The sequence below is a fragment of the Podarcis cretensis genome, assembly GCF_951804945.1.
Source record: "Podarcis cretensis genome assembly, chromosome: 5".
Lineage (NCBI taxonomy): Eukaryota > Metazoa > Chordata > Lepidosauria > Squamata > Lacertidae > Podarcis > Podarcis cretensis.
This window is the reverse complement of record NC_137174.1, coordinates 55588385-55608921: the sequence shown is the minus strand read 5'-3', so window position 1 is coordinate 55608921 and position 20537 is coordinate 55588385. Positions and strand designations below refer to the sequence as shown.

General features: G+C 41.9%; 1 protein-coding gene across 2 annotated transcripts in view; it reads left to right on the top strand.

Annotated features, from left to right (window-relative positions):
• SORCS3 (sortilin related VPS10 domain containing receptor 3) overlaps positions 1–20537 on the top strand; it is a 418783-nt gene that overhangs the window by 234240 nt on the left and 164006 nt on the right. For both annotated transcript variants that reach the window (XR_013838924.1, XM_079976042.1), the window contains exon 4: positions 4777–4935. Coding sequence is in view for 1 of the 2 variants with exons in the window: in XM_079976042.1 (XP_079832168.1) it covers positions 4777–4935 (159 nt within the window). In the remaining variant the exon portion in view is untranslated. The remainder of the gene's footprint in view (positions 1–4776; positions 4936–20537) is intronic.

Here is a 20537-nt window from a genome sequence, read left to right as displayed (position 1 = left end):
TCAGTTTGTTCATTGTTCCTGAAAGTGTGAATTGGGGAGTTTTGCCTTTAAATCTGAACTGAACTAAATTCCTCCCCTTTCCTACTCCCATTTACTTGTTGGAGATTAGTGAAAGCTATGCAAGTGTGAATACTGGCTAGATCACACCCTTTTATTATGCAAATTCCTTGGTAATGCTTTTGAGGGTAACTAGTTGTTACAGGATGATGTGGAAGGTAAAGCTCATCAGAACCTTATTTCCCTTTTCAACTCAAGGAAGGGGAAAAGCTAGATATTTATACATGAAGGGTAATTAGTGGTATTTTTGAAACAGAGAAAGGAGCCAGTTTGGGGATGCGAGAATGGAACTACAGCTGGAGACAAAAATGCAGAAAGCTGGGCTGTGGTAGGCTAGAGGGTATCTCGGAGAATCTGATTTGTGGCAGCGGATTTATTGATTGTAGGAATGTTTAACTTCTGCAAACACTGTGAGCTATATTTGCCAATAAACCCATATATTAATGCCAAAAAAAGAAGAAGAGAGATTGCAGTGATCTCTCCATGCAACGGAAGCCAAACTCAGCTGTGCTGTATCTGGAAAGTCTGATCACTTGGGAAAGTGGAGATTGCACAAGGAATATGCTCACTTTGCAGAGCTACCAGAGAAATTTTTTTTCTTGGTTAGTCTTCAGACATGAGTCCTATGTGGTTGCTGCTAGTTGCAATTATTAAGGATATGGGGAGACAGAGCCCTTCTGTGCTCCCCATTCAGAGTTACAGCAAACAACTTGGTTGGCAGGAAACATCCAGGGAAAGCACATCTTCCCTCAGGATATTATGGAAAGATGAGAACTTTGTTCACATGTTTCCCACATCTTCACTGAATATGGAGGCTCAGGAAGATGATCATGCTTCTGGCCCTTTCCAAACCTCCACATTTTCAGTGGATTGTCTGGGCAGAGCCAGTGTTTGCAGAAGTTAAAGTACATTAGCTAGGCATATGTGATCCGGGACTTGGTCTTCTGAAAAGTCTTCAGCTGCATAGAGAGAGCCTAGCCCCATACAACTTGTTTGCCTAAAGTATTTTTGCAAGTCTTTGGCTGAATACACGGAGGTAGGGAGCAGAAACAGTGAGCGCCATCACATTCTCCCAGTCAACCTTTTAATCTGAATGTGTGGAGTCCCCTAGAGATACAGCTGGCACAAGTTCCTTTAAGCAGAGTTTCCTGACAAAGCAGCTGCAAAGGGAGATATGCCACACACATTTAAACTATAGGGACTGTAAGTCCCCAAATAGCACAACCAGTGCTGTAAGGCTGCAATCCTATTCCCACTACCTGGGAAGAAGGCCTACTGAAGCAAAAAGTGAGTCAACAATGAATCATTGGGAAATTTGGATGCCCATTTACTGTACTCTATAATTAAGACCCTTGACCTCTTTATCCAAGCTTAGAACAAGAGGAAATCTTTAATCTATAGCATTCTTCACTTGATAACCTTTGTTGTTGTTGTTGTTTAGTCGTTTAGTCGTGTCCGACTCTTCGTGACCCCATGGACCAGAGAACGCCAGGTACTCCTGTCCTCCACTGCCCCCCGCAGCTTGGTCAGACTCATGCTGGTAACCTCGAAAACACTATCCAACCATCTCGTCCTCTGTCGCCCCCTTCTCCTTGTGCCCTCCATCTTTCCCAACATCAGGGTCTTCTCCAGGGAGTCTTCTCTTCTCATGAGGTGGCCAAAGTACTGGAGCCTCAGCTTCACAATCTGTCCTTCCAGAGAGCACTCAGGGCTGATTTCCTTCAGAATGGAGAGGTTTGATCTTCTTGCAGTCCATGGGACTCTCAAGAGTCTCCTCCAGCACCAGAATTCAAAAGCATCAATTCTTCGGCGATCAGCCTTCTTTATGGTCCAGCTCTCACTTCCATACATCACTACTGGGAAAACCATAGCTTTAACTATACGGACCTTTGTTGGCAAGGTGGTGTCTCTACTTCTCAAGATGCTGTCTAGGCCTGTCATTGCCCTTCTCCCAAGAAGCAGGCGTCTTTTAATTTTGTGGCTGCTGTCACCATCTGCAGTGATCATGGAGCCCAAGAAAGTAAAATCTCTCACTGCCTCCATTTCTTCCCCTTCTATTTGCCAGGAGGTGATGGGACCAGTAGCCATGATCTTCGTTTTTTTGATGGCTTCAGACCATACCATAACCTTTAGTGAGTGGCAAATCTGTTTCCCCAGAGAATCTTTGTTTTAAAAGTAGCATCCTTCTGAAATGTTTTGCTTTGTGGCAATCTTCCATTCTCTTTCATCTAGTCTGCAGATGTAAGCAAATGTTAGTAATGGGAGCTACAGATATCTCTCTTATCCTCTGGATATGAATAAATAGATCAGGAAACAAAGTTAGTCCCAAACAGAAGCTTTCTTGAATCCTGAAAAGGTGATTTAGTCCCCCCCCCCCCAAATAGGGATTAGAGGTGACAACCCTTTTCTCTTTTATTGTGCAATATGGAAGTCCTTTGGGAAGCAAAAAGAAATAAAGGCTTATTTCCATGGTATACTGAGCTTTTGTCACAGTGGCCCCAGAGATGATAGAGGTGATAATTCCTATTGAACTAAGTTTTTGCTGAAGTGAGGCTTTGAGATTCTCAAAGCTGATTTTTAGTGCCAAGCTGAAATGCTGCTAGCCTGATCTTGCACTCTGAAGCAACAGCAGGTCTCCACAGACAAAACTGCTTGTGTGCTACGATTCCAGCTGAACACAAAAAGTATATAATCTGGCACTGGGAAATAAAATTCAGCTTCCTGCAAATTTCAGCTATCAAAAAAGGGGGGGTATGTCTGAAAATATATGCATGAAAGCTGATCATTCTAATTTAATGGATAGTTGTTCTTATTGCTTGAAAGACCGTGTGAGCAAGGAGTTGCTGAATAAGATAAGAGGTGGAGCTTAGTCACCTACATAGCTCCTTGCTCCTCGCCATGACTATGAAAACTGGAATAAATTATGCAAAATAGGAAATATTGCAGAATAGATCATGCAAAATAAGGCATTATGTAAATTTTCCCTTTCTGTGAAATTTATACCAGCCGTAGAATAAAGCTTTCCTGGTTGCAGAATTTTGGCACATGCGATAAAAATCGGTGACTGTGGAGTATTATACAGACCATTGCAACCATTTAGAGTTAGCTGAAGGGGTCACCTTGACCCTTGTCACTTTGTCTGCCTAATGACAGTGGTGAATTCCTAGGTAGAATGCTTTCCCTTTTTTGCTAACATCTAGTATAAATAATTAGCTGATCTAAGAACAAGCTAGTTTGTTTAGTTTCTGAAATTTATTACTTCCCAGAGCATAAACAGAGTAAAAGCATCCGATCATTGCTGCTGCCCAAATGCCCAGGGAAAGAAAAGTTTATTTGTCTGGCATCAAAATGATGACAGAGTTGATGCTACATGGGCCTTTCAGGGAAGAGCAGTCCATGGATGGAAGCTACTACTCTATGAAGCTCCTTTGGAGCTGGTGCACAGAGTAGTTTGTCAGATGACAATCTCAGGGTCCATGCAGGTTTGCATGAGGAGAGGTGATGTCGTGAAGAATATCCTTGTATGAGCCAAGAGATGTCAGTGTCAATTGTGCTACCACAAAGGGCTTGCCAAAGGAACTAAGTTTGGAATAAAACATTTTAGTACACAGTGTACAGTATAAGGCCTTATATATAGTTGGTTGTCATATTTGACATTGACACTATTATCACTTCAGATGCAGAGTTCAACATTTGAGTGTGGAATATGAAAATCATTCACTGGGCAAAATGTTTAAACCAGGAGTGGGGTGCATCTTTCAGCCTGAGGGCCAGATTACCTCACAGAGAATCTTCTGGTGGCCACATGCAGATGGTGGGCGGGGCCAGAGACAAAGGTGGACAGGGCAATGGATATGACTCTTGCCTTTGTACAGTTCTAGCCACGCAAAAGCCATAGGGTCTATACATCCATCCACCCCTCTCCACTATTGATTCAGGCAAGAGTTCAATGGTGTATTCCAACTAGGCAATGTAACTGTATACAGTGGTAAAGGTAAAGGGACCCCTGACTATTAGGTCCAGTCATGGCCGACTCTGGGGTTGTGGCGCTCATCTTGCTTTATTGGCTGAGGAAGCCAGCGTACAGCTTCCGGGTCATGTGGCCAGCATGACTAAGCCGCTTCTGGCGAACCAGAGCAGTGCACGGAAATGCCGTTTACCTTCCCGCCGGAGCAGTTCCTATTTATCTACTTGCACTTTGACGTGCTTTTGAACTGCTAGGTTAGCAGGAGCAGGGACTGAGCAACGGGAGCTCACCCCGTTGCAATGATTCAAACCGCCGAACCTCTGATTGGCAAGTCCTAGGCTCTGTGGTTTAACCCACAGCACCACCCGCGTCCCTTTTATATACAGTGGTACCTCGGTTTAAAAACAGTCCTGTTTACGAACCATTTGGTTTATTAACTCCGCAAAACTGGAAGTAGTATCCCGGTTTGAGAACTTTACCTCTGTCTAAGAAAAGAATCCGAACAGTGGAAGGGCATCAGTGGTGGGAGGCCTCATTAGGGAAAGTGCGCCTCGGTTTAAGAATGGTTTCGGTTTAAGAACGGACTTCTGGAAAGGATTAAGTTCGTAAACCAAGGTACCACTGTAGGGACAATTATTACATGTAATGTAACTATATAGGGGCAATTCTTATCACATGATAATAATCTCAAGTTAGTATCAGATATATAATTAAGCCTATTTCCACCTTGTCTTTCCTTTCTTTTTATATAGATAATGCTCTTGAGTGATCCTGAGATTGAAAGTAGCATACTGATCAGTAACGACGAAGGCGCCACCTATCAAAAATATCGGCTCAGCTTCTACATCCAGAGCCTGCTGTTCCATCCTAAGCAAGAGGACTGGATTCTAGCATACAGCCTTGACCAAAAGGTACATTGCTCATGATATATCTTTGCCTCGTTTCAGATGCAATGCTATACCAGTGTTTAGTTCTACATGCACTAGAAGCAGTAAGCCTTAGGCGCAAGTGCTCTCTCTTCTCTGGTATGATAGGAAGCATTTAAATTGTGAATTAGAGTCCAGCAACATCTCATCAGCCCCAGCTAGCATGACCAATGGCTAGCCATTGTAGTCCAGGAATATCTGGAGGGCCACAGGTTCCAAAGACTCTCCTCCCTGCAAGAGAGGGGAGTGGTTGTGGCCGGGAGCCGGACTCTGCCTCAAGCAGGGGGCCTCCCACTCACCTGGCTGGCGCCCATGCCCTCGGCCAGGCACCCAACCAGGTGCCTTCAAGGGGGCGTGTACAGCAGCCTAAATTGCTGTGGCGCCAGCCTCCAGCCCTCACTTTTTGTCGTCCCGTCGTGAATAAAGTTGTGGCCTTTTATTGCCCATTAACCTTATATCACGTGTCCTTGTGTTTCATTCCACTGCACGGGGTTCGGGTCCTCGAACCACTACCCTTTAAAATGCAAGCCAGGATCAAACCTAACCTATGGTTTGATCATGGCGATCAAATCATGGTTTAGAGTTTCCCCAGATCAAACCACAAACTCATGGTTTAGAGTTTACCCAGATCAAACCACAAACTCTGGTTAGTTTAAAACAGGGAGTGAAAGCTTCTGATCACTTCCTTTTGGCACATTGGAAGTTGAGAGGGAAGAAGGAAGCAGGGCCTGAACTTTAGGCCGCTGTTGCTCATTCCTTGTATACATACTATCTGGTGAATAAATGTCTGGAGAATCCATACTGTCTAGTGATGGCAATTCATCTACAGAAAGTTGTTTTTTTTTTTTTGGTGGATCATCTGTATCAGGTACTCAACAGGAGAAAGAAGACTGCATTCAGCAGTGGGGCAAAACCCGAAAAAATACTTGGTTAACACATTCACATCCAAATGCACCAGCTTATTCTGAGTGGATGAACATGCATTCACCAAACTTTATTTTTTATAATAATTTTTATTAATTTTTCATTAATAATAATCCAATATAAGCCACATTGATACAATACCAGATCATAATACAATTAAAAAAGCCAATTATTCCATTCCAAATTAAACATTTTTGGGTGACTTCCCATGTTCTGGTCTTGGGGAGATGCTATTGTTGTTCCTTCTCCTGCTTCCATTCTTATTTAATCCAAATAATACCATCCCAATGTTATTCCTTTATGCATTCACTGAACTTTAAATAGTGCTCCCAGGTCCCTGCGCAGGGCATTCACCTGCAACCCTCATTTTTTTGCCTCACACTATTGGCTTCCCCATTTCCAAGCTTGCAAAAATGATTTCTAAACATAGGAATTTAAACTACTCTTTGTGCCTGTGGTCAAGGGCACTCATGGAGTCATGGTATACTGAAAGCAAAATTGCAAAGGGGTCAGGTACATCTGTGCTATCTGTCTTATTTTGAGCTATGCAGAACTCTTCCGTGTTTTAATTCTCATTTAACACAGCTGCCATCCCTGTTTGTTGTAGCACTGTTAATCCTGTCAGGTGCAAATTGTAACAAAACTGCAGTCCTTTATTATGCCTCAATCTTTAGAGAAAACTTCAATAGGAGCCCAGAAACCTAGAAGCCCTGTTTAAGCATTACTCACATTTAAGAAGAAAAAGAAGAAAGGATGGCACTGTAGTTTTAGTTCTGCCTTACTATCACATCTCTCCCCTGCTTCCAGTAGCCACATGTTGCACATGATTGGGTGAGTTGAAAGACAGATTATCGGTGGCAGCGCAAATTGCTGTGGGAGAACTGGGGTGTGTGTGGAGGGGGCGGTTTCTTTCTGTGTGGTTGGCTGACTCTGACATTGGTTTCAGTTGGTTGATAGGATTTCCTGCTGAAATCCAAAAATTGAATTGGCCAGTGACGGCCTTTCTGAGAGGCGGGGCTCTGGGGACAGGCTGGGTGACAGGTCCTCCTTCACATCACTAATCTGGCACGACTCTTATGTGTGGCTTTCTGCTCACATGGCCATAGGCAACACGTGGTTTCTGAGGGCTGAGGGCAATTCACCATTGGGGGAAGGTCTAAGAAGCAGCCCCGCTCCTTGTTCTACATGCCTATGATGAGCAATGCATGTATAGGGCTATACTGTCTGAAGAAAATAATGTGATCCCATAGACACTGTAATGTTGACGGCAGACATTTTTCATGAAAGATCATCTAAAAGGATCTCTGTTAGGAACAAACACATTAGTTGTCTTTTTGGTGATGGGGTTATGCATAACTGTTGCAGGATATGGATGAGAGGGTAACTGCAGAGCAATAGTCTTGAAATAACGATAGATTCAAAAGAAGTGCTCGCCATGTAACAGCCTGAAATTTTTCTCGATGGATGTTATTGATGGGATGGCAATTGTCGGTTGTTGCTTTTGCAGAAACCATGCTCCCTCTGTTTGTTGCCTTTTCTTCCACCTAAAAGCTGGATTCTGATCTAACCCCTAATGCAGTGTCTCTTCTCCCATTCAATTTAACGAAGGAGCACATACTGTGAAGTGCTTTCAAATGCAGCAGGAGCTGAGATATACCCTTTAGTACTCTGCAAAGCATCATGTATATGGATGATGGTGTTCAATGGATGGGTGAATAAAACAACATGGAGCACCAGTTTATGATTTTTCAAGATATAGTCACACCCATTTTCAATCTTTTTAGAACACAGAATTATTTGTAAACATCGAAATTAGCAAGTTCCCCAACCTTGTCAATGCATGCTTGAATTCAAAAGCCTTGATTTGTTCCTCAATTAGACCAAGCCAGATCTCTCAGGGAAAATTCAGTGTATCTTCTCTCTTCTGCAATGCCCCTTGCTTTAAAAAGCCCATGTATCCAACACATCCTAAGTTCTTCTAGCCAGAGCTGGACCATTGAGCTCAGAGAAGCAATGTATTGTGGTCACACTCTTTCCCAAAGCTGAGGGAGTATAAAAGTATATATGCCTCAGGTTTCCTACTTTTTCATGAGTACATGCAAATCCCCAAGGAATATATAGACTGGGGGGAGAAGTGGGGCAGACGATAGGCACCATCTATTATTATTTTTACCTTTCAAGTGCTACCTGTGGAACATTTACTGCAGGAGATGGTCTTGCAATCTAACAAAAATGATAGCAATGATCCCTAGGCTTTTGAGGGAACAAGTACAAAACTGCTTTCATATGGAGGTTTCTTTTGGGGTGTTGGATATGCTCATTACAAGTATCATGACTCAATGATGTCTTAGTATTGCCGTACAGCCTTTTTCTGATCTCCTGTTTGCCCATGCAACAGATGTTTGGAATTGTGAGCTTTGTGTGGAACACAGTGGGGTGAGTGCATTGTAACGTTTCCCACAGTGAGCTCCCACCTTAGATTTTGGAATGTCTGTTGGAGCATGCACAAGAAGCAGGGGAAGTTCTTTGGCACAGCAGTTATATTTGTGAAGCGTCCCGGCTTTCCCTTGGAGAGTAAATTCATTAGTGGCCCATTGAACAATGTCTCCTGTGCTGCAATATACCACAGTCCCCAGGTCTTTTACTGCCTGACCTAAGTAATTTAATGCACTTTAAAGTGTTCTATTATATACTGCACCAGTAACCACAGATAATAACTTGAATATAGCCTTTACCTTGTTAACAGAAGGCACCAGGTTCACATTGCTATTTCTTTGATGATGCCACAGTGACATTTGCAGATGCAAAGCCACTGTAAATGTAGAGTTCTTTACTGTGCCAGGCAGTCATTGTATGAAAGGACTTAGCCAAATGTCAGTCCTTTTGCAAGCTCAGATGTTCGGTGTATCCAGGAATTTCGCAGTATGAATTGAAAGACCCAATATATTTGTTTGATGTAGCTGAATGGTTTGATGTTACTTTTAAGCTAGAATATATATATATATATATATATATATATATATATATATATATACGCCTATGTTTGGACAAAGACCATGGTAATAAAGAAACAAATGATCAGCTGCTGGGTATATGATGTGTCTGTCAGGAAACTCAGTGGTAATCCAGGCTAGGGTTGGTTTGGGTTAGAATACCCAAATTCTATAACTCCCCACTCCCAATTTGTGAGATTGAATGTTCCAAATTCTGCACTGATTTTTGCGTGTGAAAGGAGAAAAGTTATGTACGTTCATTTTCTTTAAGAACATAAGACGAGCCTGCTGAACCAAGCCAATGGGCCATGTCATCCAACATCCTGTCTCACTGTGGCCAGCTACATGCCTTTGGGAAGCCTGCAAGCTGGACATGAGCAAAGCAGCTTTCTGCAAGTCTGAGCGACTGGTATTCAGAGGCATAATGTTAAAGTTGGGGGGGGGGATTTTTTGGTGACTGGATGCTGGCATAAAGACCTCAAGACCTTCCCCTTGTGGTCTCTTCTCCCCATTCCACGGGTCTTGAGCCACTACTCCACCCCTCTATACTGCTGAGTATGTGCTCAATCACATGGTCTGCTTTTTAAGCTCAAAGGGTTATCTGGTAGGGGAGATAAAGGATGCTGACGTGGGGCAGCTGTGTTCACATTCTCAGCGGAACTCATTATCTTGGGACATGTCATGGCTTTAGTGAGGAGGCTGTTTCAGAGGTTTGATGGTGGCAATGGAATTCAGCTTTGGTTCAGAAATTCATAGGACTGATAGAATCGTAGAGTTGTGAGGAACCATGAGGGTCATCTAGGCCCCTGCAATGCAATACTCTTTTGCCCAACATGGGATTAAGAGTCTCATGCTCTACCAACTAGCTATCACTTTCTAATAAATGGCTTATTACTAAAAACACCTGCCACAATGTTGCTAATCAAACAAGTTGTAAAATGCAAGAGCTTGGCAATCAAAGGCCTCATCTTCCACTAAGTATATTCATCATCAAGATTCTTCATTAATCTATATATCCCCACCTATGAGTTGCTGAATTAGATGTTTGAGGTAGTATGGCAGTGTGCCATCTCAGCACACCTGGTAGTCAATCTCCATCCCAGCAAGGTCTTCCCAGTAATCACAGTGCTGTAATTTGAAAGTCTAATTCCACGTATGGAGTCATCATGACTTCCGAGACTGTATAATGTCTGCATGTGTTTAAAAGAATGACAAGAAAATGGGTTGTATGGTGGGGAGCGGAGAGAGGGAGGGCAAGGCAAGTTACATAGACATGAAAGTTAGAAGCAGAACTCCCATAATTACCAAATCTTTTCACAAATCTTTTCAAAGTGAGATTTAAACCCCGTCTTAACATTATATGCACTACTACTTAACTCTAGATCATTGACAGTAGCAAATCCAGCCCCTGATAGAATCCAACAAACTAATAGCTACCTTAACAGCTTACATAATTTCCATCTACTTCTTTTCAATAAATATTTTATATCTATAAATATGGAGCTCTCCTTAGATGGGCTCAGAATAAGCTGAGCAATTTCTCACGTTTGGGTGAATGCTCATCTCATTCCACAGCAATGCAACTTAAATCAGATCTTGTCATATCACCACTGATGAGGCGCGGACAGATCCAGTAACTGCCCCAACCTTCCCACTCACCCGTGAGCTTACCACTGGAGTCGCAGTGCCAGTGCCAGGCAGAAAAAAAGATTCTTCCCTCCCAAAGCTAGGGTCAAAGTTGGAGCCACAGTGTCAGGACTGTGCTGTGAGCAGCAGTTTCTGAGATGAGCCAAGACAGTGGTGAGGGCCAAAGAGCAAACCAGGAGGCAGGACTGAGGAGTAACTAAGGATACTGGCCAGTCCTCATGAGGAATTTGTGTTCAATCCAGACTGGGCCGGAAGAGGAAGCACTTTATATCGCTTCCTGCCCAGAAGGTTCCAATTGCCAGCCTGGGTGGGCAGAGTCAGTTCAGAGAAGCTGCCACCTGCAATTCAATGGGGCAGCTACACCCATATTCAGCATTTTCTGACACATAGCTAGATGATGATGATTCTGTGAACCTCCTTGAGATCTTATGATGAAGGGTTGTATATAAATCTAATAAATAAAATAAAATAAATGAGAGGGCTGGTGTGTGGGCAGAATCGTTGGGAGACAGAAGGTTGAGATGCCACGGACAGTGGATAGGAGTTGAGCTGTCAGACTCGAATTAAAATAGCAGCATGAGTTTCGTATTCCAAGTCAAAGGATTATGAAACTGGACAACAGCTTTGCATTTCTTAGCCTCTGCTGAAGGTTAAGGACCTGATGAAGAATCTATCCACTGCAAATTCCATTATAGAATGTGCATTATGCGGCTTAGATGGTTAGATAAGGCATTTTTATGCACTTCATGCCTGTGTGACAACCAGCAATTATGTAAACCTTTGTTACATTTAAATGCAGTCTAGCACTTGGAAAGTGTTTCCTGTTTTCAAAACGGTAATAGTCTGCGGAAACTTCAGCAGTCTCACTTCTTTTCTGTACACATCACTAGATTGTTCGGGTTGAAACTACAGGTATTTTACCTTGTCATGTGCTGAAATAAAGTGCAGCGGCTATCTTTTATTCGCTTGCACTGAGCAAGTATGAAAGGAGGAGTCTGGGGGATTAAAAAAAGATGTTGATCCACATATGTTGACTATAATAAGCCAAAGTACAAGCCGTCTGGAATATGGCTTGTAGGAAAATTGTGGTAATAGCAGGCAAAACCTTATTACTTGGTCTTCTGTCCTTCTCGGTGTGAATAGCACCCAGAATCAAATACAGGAATGAAGTCAGTGAGCTCACAGTTCAGCATCATGGCAGCAAAAATCATAACGGTGCAACACAGGAAGCGGACAAAGTCAGCTCCATATATTTTTCTGCCTGAGTTGAAGAGCAGGATGGTTTGCACCTCACCACACTCCCTCCCTAATTTCATCATATAAAAGCCAAAAGCCAAACATACTGGCATTTGAATCTTAGACTATACATGCACCTTACATTTAAAGCACTATCACACTGTTTTAACAGACATGCCTCTGCCAAATAATCCTGGGAATTGTAGCTTATTGTGGGTTCATAGAGTTATGCAGGCTAACTCAGGCTGCATGGCTTACCTGCAAGTGCCCGCTGTCCATAATTCAGCATCTGTAACCTGAGGCAACCACCTCACTCTACCTAATGGTACGGCTGGCCCTGGAAGCTGAGTGATACTCCATGAAACCATTGGTCCATTTAGTTCAGTATTGTCTAAGCTGATTGACTAGCCACAACTTTTCATGGTTTTAGACAGGATTCTTTTCCCGCTCTTCCTGGATATGTCAGGGATTGCATACAAAACATGTGCTCTACAGTCCTTCCCTCAAATGTACACCCATCAGGATTGAATCCAGGACCTTTCAGAATCTAAGTAAAAGAATCACACCCATAGAGAGGCAAAACACAATGAAAAAACACCTCAAACTCCCATTGAAATTCAGTGCTTTTGAAAATATTGAATATTGCTATCATGGGCAAAAGAGAACCAATCAGCTTTAAGTTTCATATGGCCTTGCAAATGTCTCACACTTTTGGGGGGTACTTGAGCCTCGTTTGTATGCTGCTCAGAGCCCACAGGAGAAACGATAGATAAAACTCTCAAATGTAGATCAATGTGCATTGATTGATTTAAGCAAATGGAGGTGATATGAGGGAGAATGACTTTCAGCATGAGAGTAATATGAACAGCAAAAAAATGAGTTTTTGTGAGATGTTTTAAAATGATTTCATCTTGTAAATGTAATATATTTAATATGATATAGTTCAGTTGGCTTATTGTATTTATTTACTGACCTGGATTGTAATGTAAATGCTTAAAAAGTAGAGTGAAATAAAGAAAGTGGCCCTCTATATTCTTCCTCCTCCTCCTCCTCCAGTATTCTTATATCTCCAACATTTCCCCAATCTGCTGCTCATGGAAGCTGACAATCAATAGAGAAACAGTTATAGAAAATAATAATGGAAAATAATGTATCATTTAGACCACGAAGTCATCACACACACACACACTGCAGGCTCCTTGTATAAACAGAATCCCTCACCTCCTCGCCTATATCTCCCACTGCTCAGACACATGTTGTCTCCAGTGAACAGCTAAAACTTCAAAGCGTAGTACTTAATAAATCCCACAGCAATTTAAGTAATCAGAAATGGTAGAGGAAATACAGCAGAATAATCAGTTAATAGTACAGCAGTAAAAAAATTGCAACACAATAATCAACTAACAACAGCAAACAAAATTACACAGTATTGTACCGTACCATTCTCTTTTCCCTTCTGCAGTAGCAGCAGCAATATTGGGGGGTGGGGGTTTGATGGTTTATGTTATTATTTATTGCCATTCTTTGAGAGGAAGGGTGGGATATAAGTGGAATTACACACACACACACACACACACACACGTGTGGGTGTCTGGGCTGCTGTGTCCTTCTTGTGTGCCCTTCAGCCGTAGGGCAGCTGAGAAGGACGTGATAGCTCAGGATGGCTCTCACCTCCCAAATCTGTGCCCGGGGCAATGCCCCCCCCCCAGCCCGCCATGCTACACCACTGCATTATTATACATAATTCTATCTTGTGTAGCACTACCTAGGGATCCTATGGGATGGTGGGCAGTATAGAAATTGAAGTAACAAATGAATATATAACCGGCCTGTAAAATGCAGTTCTGTGAATCATTATGGAGAGTGTAAGTATAGCCAATGGTTATACATCAAAGATCGAATGTACCATTGCAACAAAGATGATAATAAAATGAATTGGAAAGACAGTGAAATGTTAAATGGCCTGTCAACATTAGGTGATGTCTGTGGCAGAGCAAAAAAAATAAAAAATACAAATATGGCAGTCAGCCTCTAAGGATCACTATCTGCTTGATCTTACCTATAAATGGTTTTGTGACTACGTTACTGGATACCATATCTTTCAAGCTGTCAGGGTTTACCACAGCATGTTTAATAGGGCAGATATGCAAAAATATTTGCTGTTGAAAAAGAAAATCCCAAGTTCAAGAGTATTTAACAGCAACTTGGGGAAGCAATTTCTTGAATATGGTAATCATGCAAGGAATCGGAATCACTTAGCTTCATTTACAAATCATGAATATGTAACAGTGCCTTTAAATGAAAGGATGGCTAAAACAGAAATAGTGTTTGCTCAATTCATTAAAGAGAAGACAATTTATCAGTGCCGTTTCCCCCACCCTTCCTTAAAGAGCAGCCGTATGCAAATACTAGAAAATCAAGACCCAGTGTTAATTCTTCAGCGTGATGAATATTTTTATAATCCTAATTAGCTCTAGTCATTTAGTCTCGCAATTTCCCCCAATCTAGCCAATTTGAAATGAAAATAGATGCCTTGATTACCAAACTCATTAGTAAAGGAGACCCTTTTGCCCCCACTGGTTCCCTTTTAGTGCAGATACTGTCTGAATCAAGTGTGGGACATTTGTGTTGTCAACTGCTGCAGGTGGAATAAAGCCTTAATTGTTAGGACTGTAAAATATTTGTATCGCTGCACATTCCATTGCAGTGCAATGCATCACTCATTGCATGTAAGAAAAACAACTTCTTAAATGTTTTAATTAAGTGGAGTTGCTACGCCAGGTCATTTTTATAAAGTCAAATGTCACAATGGTTTCCATCTGAAACATGGAAAGTGTGAATGTTGACAAGGAGAAGTATGACTCTGCATTTATCATCCCGATTATGTTAATACTGGTAGTTTTAAAGGAAGATGAGGAATTTAATTATGCAGCAGCAACCCGCTTATTTTGAGAAGCGCCACGATGCATTCTGCCCTGGCAAAACGCTGAACTCTGAATACATGATTTGCCTTTGCAAACAAATGAAACTGACTGTGAAACTAGAATTAGACTAATGAATTCTTTTTCCTGGAAAATATCTCAATATGTTTTCCCCAACCCCTTGAAATGGGCAAGTCTACCTAGAATAAAATCATTCTAGGTATATATAGTATCTCCACTTCCATCTATGCAAGCAGCACTTCTGTTTATTTTAGTTTCTGGTTATTTTGGTCATTTCGGCAAATATGGTTGCACTATTATTATAGGTTTGATGTCAACTTCCTTTCACCAGGGGGGAAAAGGGAACAAGCCAATCGCCAGTCTACGCTACTTTTCTTTCCTTTGTCTGCAAAGCATGCAATGTTGGTGGACAGGGTGGTTGGAAGAGGCAAGGCAATAGGTAGGAGGATGTTTCAGGTTATAGCACAATCTCTTCCAAACTGTACGTTTGGTATTTATTAGTCTCAAAAGAGAAACAGCTGGAAGTGCAATAAAAAAATATTCAGGAAGGCTGTGATAATCTTCACATTTATCTGTAATTTTGAGTGTCTAAATAATTTGATTCTGCTTGAAGAGCAGCACTCATTTGCCATTCTTCCCTTCTTGACTTCAAACGTGCAGTTTGGTGCTGTTTTAAGTTTCTACCTTCTATTTCCCTGATAAGTGACTGAAGTGACTGCCTCAGGTGGTGGGATCCCATTGAGACGGGAGGTGGTGGGATCCCATTCACACGAGACATGCCACATCTTCACTTGCTGCTGAAGATGTCGCCTGGGTTAATGCCACATTTTGTGTGAATTAGGCTGCTGACATTCTCCAGCTTCCATGGTGCCCACAAGGATTCACAGTGACACAGCTGAAGTAGCTTTGCTGAATCCATTCCTGACCTGCACCCAAAGTGCTTCCATTTTGGAGCAGGAAGGCTCCTTGAAGAGTAGCAGTGAGTGTCAGAAGCTGAATGCAGTGGCATCCCATGAACTTTTCGCTTAATACATTACTGGCTATTGTTCTTTTGGATTTTATCAATTGATTTAATACATTCCAATCATTTTAACTCCACAGTTATATTTTTATATCTCTCTGTTCTATACACCACCATTATCTTTTTGAATGGTGTTGTAAATTATTTGAGTGACTAAATACATTTGCTCCCATTGGGCAGCCGGGCTGAATTTCAGGTTAAACAGTTAGAACACAGCAGAAAGGAAGAATACCATGCAACTTCACTGTTTTGTCTATCTCCTGCTTAGGATCCCACATTTCTTGACTTGACAACAGTACAGAATCCAAAATTTTTCTTGCGACACTCTGACTTCTGTCACCTTCAGCATCTGCTCAGCTCAGCTGCTGACTCTGCTGAGCTTTGTCTTTCCTGCTGACTGTGGGCAGTTTGGGTAGCTTTTGCCCTTGCTCCAGGCACCAACTTGACTAGGTGCTAGGATTTTGAAATCTGCTGATCAATTCCCTTTGGGGACTTGTAATCAAGAAGGGCAAGATTAATCATTGAATGTAACAGTCCCCCAGGGGAGTCATGTTGTGGGGAAAGCAAGGTTGCTTAATAAACAATTAGGTTCAAATTGAAACTGCCTTCAGCATCATTGGACAATGAAATGCATTTATGTTGGTTGGCATCCGTCTGTCTTGGGAGACAATGGAAGATGAGGATAACACAAATGTACTGGACAGATATCTTACTACTTTGTTCTAGTAGAGAAGAGGTACATGCATATTTGAAAATGACAACCAATTCATGCTTAAGGAAACACAAGGAGCGGTAATATTTTAAATTAGATCATAACAATCAAATAAACACTGAAGAGGGGGAAAGAAAATCTAAAAGAACATGGTAAAACAATTAAAAGTATGTACTAAGATGGGCTTATAGCAGAGCCTGTTAACACAGCGCAAGGTGTGATCCAGTACTGAGCAATGAAAAGAATAACATCACAAGTTTACAGTATACATGCAGAATCAATTAACTCTGTCTCCTCTAGTTGTCTTCTGATCATGTCATTCCGATGCTCCACCTACATCACTGCCTCATTGTCACTTTAAATTGGTTGCAGCTTGCTAGTGCTCACCTGTCTAAAGTTCTCCTCCTTCATATCTTCCATGTTGCAAGTGTTCAGGAGAGGAGTGGTGTCAGTTATGTACTCTTTTCTCCTAGCTCTCAAAACAGGAAGGCATTTCTATATACAGTGTCCCCTTTTCTGAGTGTCCACATTGAAGACAAACTCCCATGTGATGAAAATACCTAGTATTTGATGGACTGTCTTCTGTGGTAACATTTATCTTCTGAATCCATAAGGTGACGTCTCCATCTGTGGCAAGCTTTGGTGGTCAGGAAGCAGAAGCAAATGGGTGTGCATGACTTGTACACCTGCAGTTTGCACCCCCCACAGTAATGTCCAAAGAAGAAACGTCTACATCACCACAGTGAAATATGAGAAGCAGTACGCGTATCTGGAGCTTGCACATTTCTTTTCAGGAGACATGTGAACTCTCCTCTTCAGGCATTATGCCAGAAGCATCAAAACCCAATATGTTGGTGCTGATATGCTTTTGCAACTTCTGGGTAATGCAAGCAGCCACCTGATTGTGAATCCATACAGTTAATCTCTTACAGGATGAGGAACAGAGCATGGGTTTACACATAAAGCTAGGACCTCTGTAGTTTACCAGCTACATGGAAGATACTTGAAACCTTTTTCTTTTTACCAACCATTCTACGTCATGTGTGTGACACGGAAAGTCACGTCCCCGGCATGCTGATTTCCTACACCACCTGGGAGGCCTCCAAACTTCTGGAGGAAGCAGCTGCCCAGGCTCACGCCCATTGAAAACAGAGGTTTTTCTGTAGTAAAACGTGGTTTTGTCGCTTTCCAGTGGTTGGTTGCCAAGGGACCAGACATCAGGCCTGACTGGATTTATTTGAAATGTCCAGAAGATGGCGATATTTGCCTTCAAAAGACGTTCCACCTCATTACTATGTGCTACCTGACGCCTCACCACAGGGACTCTTTTCCTCCAACCCCATGATTTCAACAGTGCCTTTATTTTGCAAAGCCTTGAAGATAGATCTACTTCAGAAACAATTTTAGAAATCTTATTCGCTGCATATAGTTGAAATTCTAATTCTGGCTGCAATCCTATGCCTATTTATGCATTCTTAAGCCTAAAGAGTTCCATAGCATTCAGTACGTAGGGACAGGTTGATGCTGCCATTTCTTTTTCTCTTCTCCCCCTCGTATTTCATTGAGCATCATGCTTAATATTGGAACTTGCTTTAATATAATACCTACTGTTAAGCAGTTTTGACGGCAGAAGTGAAGGATGTTGTTGTCACCTTAGCTGTGATATTGCCATTTAAGGCAAAAAATTAGTCTAAGGTAAGCAGCTATCCAGTGGAGCAGATGTGGTTTGGATCCACCGAAAAATCAAGAAAACCAATGAGGTATGCAGGAAACTTCACTGTGAACCAGTTTGGTCATTAGGCCATATCCGCAGCTATCATAAATCAAGGCATTGTTAGGAAAGGAGCTAGAGAAGATGTTGTATCATCCCCCAAAACAAAACAAATGGCATGTTCTGATTGTAGCATCAAGTCTTCTGTTATACAGCCAGCTTGCTAGGGGATATGTCGAGGCCCCGTTGAGCTAATCTGACTCGGCACACATCACTTATGCAGAGATAACAATCCCTCAAAATCTATGAAGCTAGCAACAGCAAAGGTCACATTTGCAGAAGCATCTCTCTCTTTTCTTCTTGTTCAAATTGTTAGGTATGGTTGCAGCTCGACCTTTGGAGGCTGCCAGATTCATAAAGGTGAAAGGAACCTCATGGGCCATGTAGTCTAGTCTTGTGCCCAGCAAGAATGCCGGCACCAAAATCATCGCCAAGAAAGTGACCATGCAGTTTCACAGAGCTTAAAGCCATGCTGCTCTTTATAGCAGTGAATTAGCATTGGAAATAGACACCATGTCTCGCAATTCAGCCTCAGTGCTGAGGCTGGTGGTTTTTTTGTCTCTTTTTCTTTTAACCTTTTCTCATGCATATGGATAGGCAGAATATGACCAAATTGGGATAATTCTCAGAGGCATAGTGGAAAAAAGATCAGGGTTAAGAAGGTAGAAAGGGGGGCGGGTTCTGGACTCTTGTGAGATCTTCATTTAAACACAAATTTGCACTGACACATCAGGCAACATGTCTGTGGAGGCTCTTGAAGAATGAGGGAATGGGGAGTATTGGGTACATATGTTGCAGGCTAACACTATTAGACATGGCCAATCTCTGCTGTATTTTTTCCCCTGGTAGTCCTTGATGTTGGAGGTGTACTTTCTTTTGAAGACATAATAGTCTTCATAATGTAGATCTAAATGTAGATCTAAAGTAAACATGGATTGAATGAATGGATAAAACAAACAAGGATAAACTTGCACCTCAAACTTATGATGTGATAGGGAAAAGCAAGCCCACCCCTTGCTATCAACGTGCAGGGAGGTGTTTTTGTTCAGGTGTTTTTAAAGTTAGGGCAATATTCAGAAATTAGGTCCTTCACCTGAAATCTGAAGTGATAGTGGATAGCATTGAACTAACTTTTACTTAGAGTAAGCTTCTTACTATTAAAATTATTGGCCATGACACACTTATGCCTATTAATTTCCATGGTGTACTTTGAGTAAAAGTTAATCGAATGCAACCCAATGTCTGCTCTGCTACCTCTGAGTCCTTCTTCTCAGCCTGACATCATTTGGCTGCATGTGTAGACCAGGTCAAGTTGTGCATGAAACTGCTGCCTTAGAATAAAGGCATAGAGGGAAAGGCATGGTGGGAAATAAGGGCAGGCTGGAAGTGCTTCCAATGGCTTCCAACATCCTCTTTGTATAATTGCAGAGGTTATTTGTGGAGAAATTCAAGTTTTATTTATTGTGTGGGCCATAATCAGGGTTCTCTGGGTGAAAAAGCCCCTAAAAGCAATTTTAAATCCCTATCCCGACATATAGAATAGATGTTGCTTTGGGTACCTAGGTCGGAAGCTGTGAAGAACTTGATAGGTAAAAACCAACATTCCAAATTAAGCCCAGAAGTGGACTGGGAGCCAATGAAGGCAATAAAGTACTGGTGTCTTCTGCTCATAAAATGAGAATATAAAAAGGATTCCTGAGGGAATCCCTGCAAACATGCTAGCCTTGCAATTGGTGATTTTTTTTCCCTTCCTGGCAATGATTTTCCAGCACTGTAATAGTTACTGTTACAGCTGTCAAGCCAAATTGTTCTGACTGACTCTGGCATTTGCGGAGTTACATTTTTCATTTTGTTCATTTGCAAAGTCTCTGTTTATTTGATTTTTGGCAAAGCTTGCGGGGGGACAGTGATGGAAAGGACACACCTGCTTCATACACATACTGACGAGTCCTAATCTGCTGTATTAATCCTTTCCCTGGTCACAGAGAAATTCCTCACTGTAGTGCTCTGTAAAGAATCCCAAGATTTCCATATGCTGCAGTAATTAAGGTGTTTCCTGTAAGAATGCATTTTGACTCGCTTGCTGTAAATTAGTGAGTTGGTATTTTATTTCTCCCTTGTTGCAAAATAAAAATATCTGTCACACATGCAGTGCTGTTACATGATAAATTATTATGATTTCCCCGGCTGATAACTTTCAACAAAATAAATATACCAAATTTGTACACTTATAGCAGTATTCAGTGGTGCCTAGTGCCCACCAGGACTGGTAGGGCAGAAGGCAGGAAGACCAGCAGCAGGGGGAGCCAGAGCCAGCTAATTATAGTTTTGTCTGCCTCCT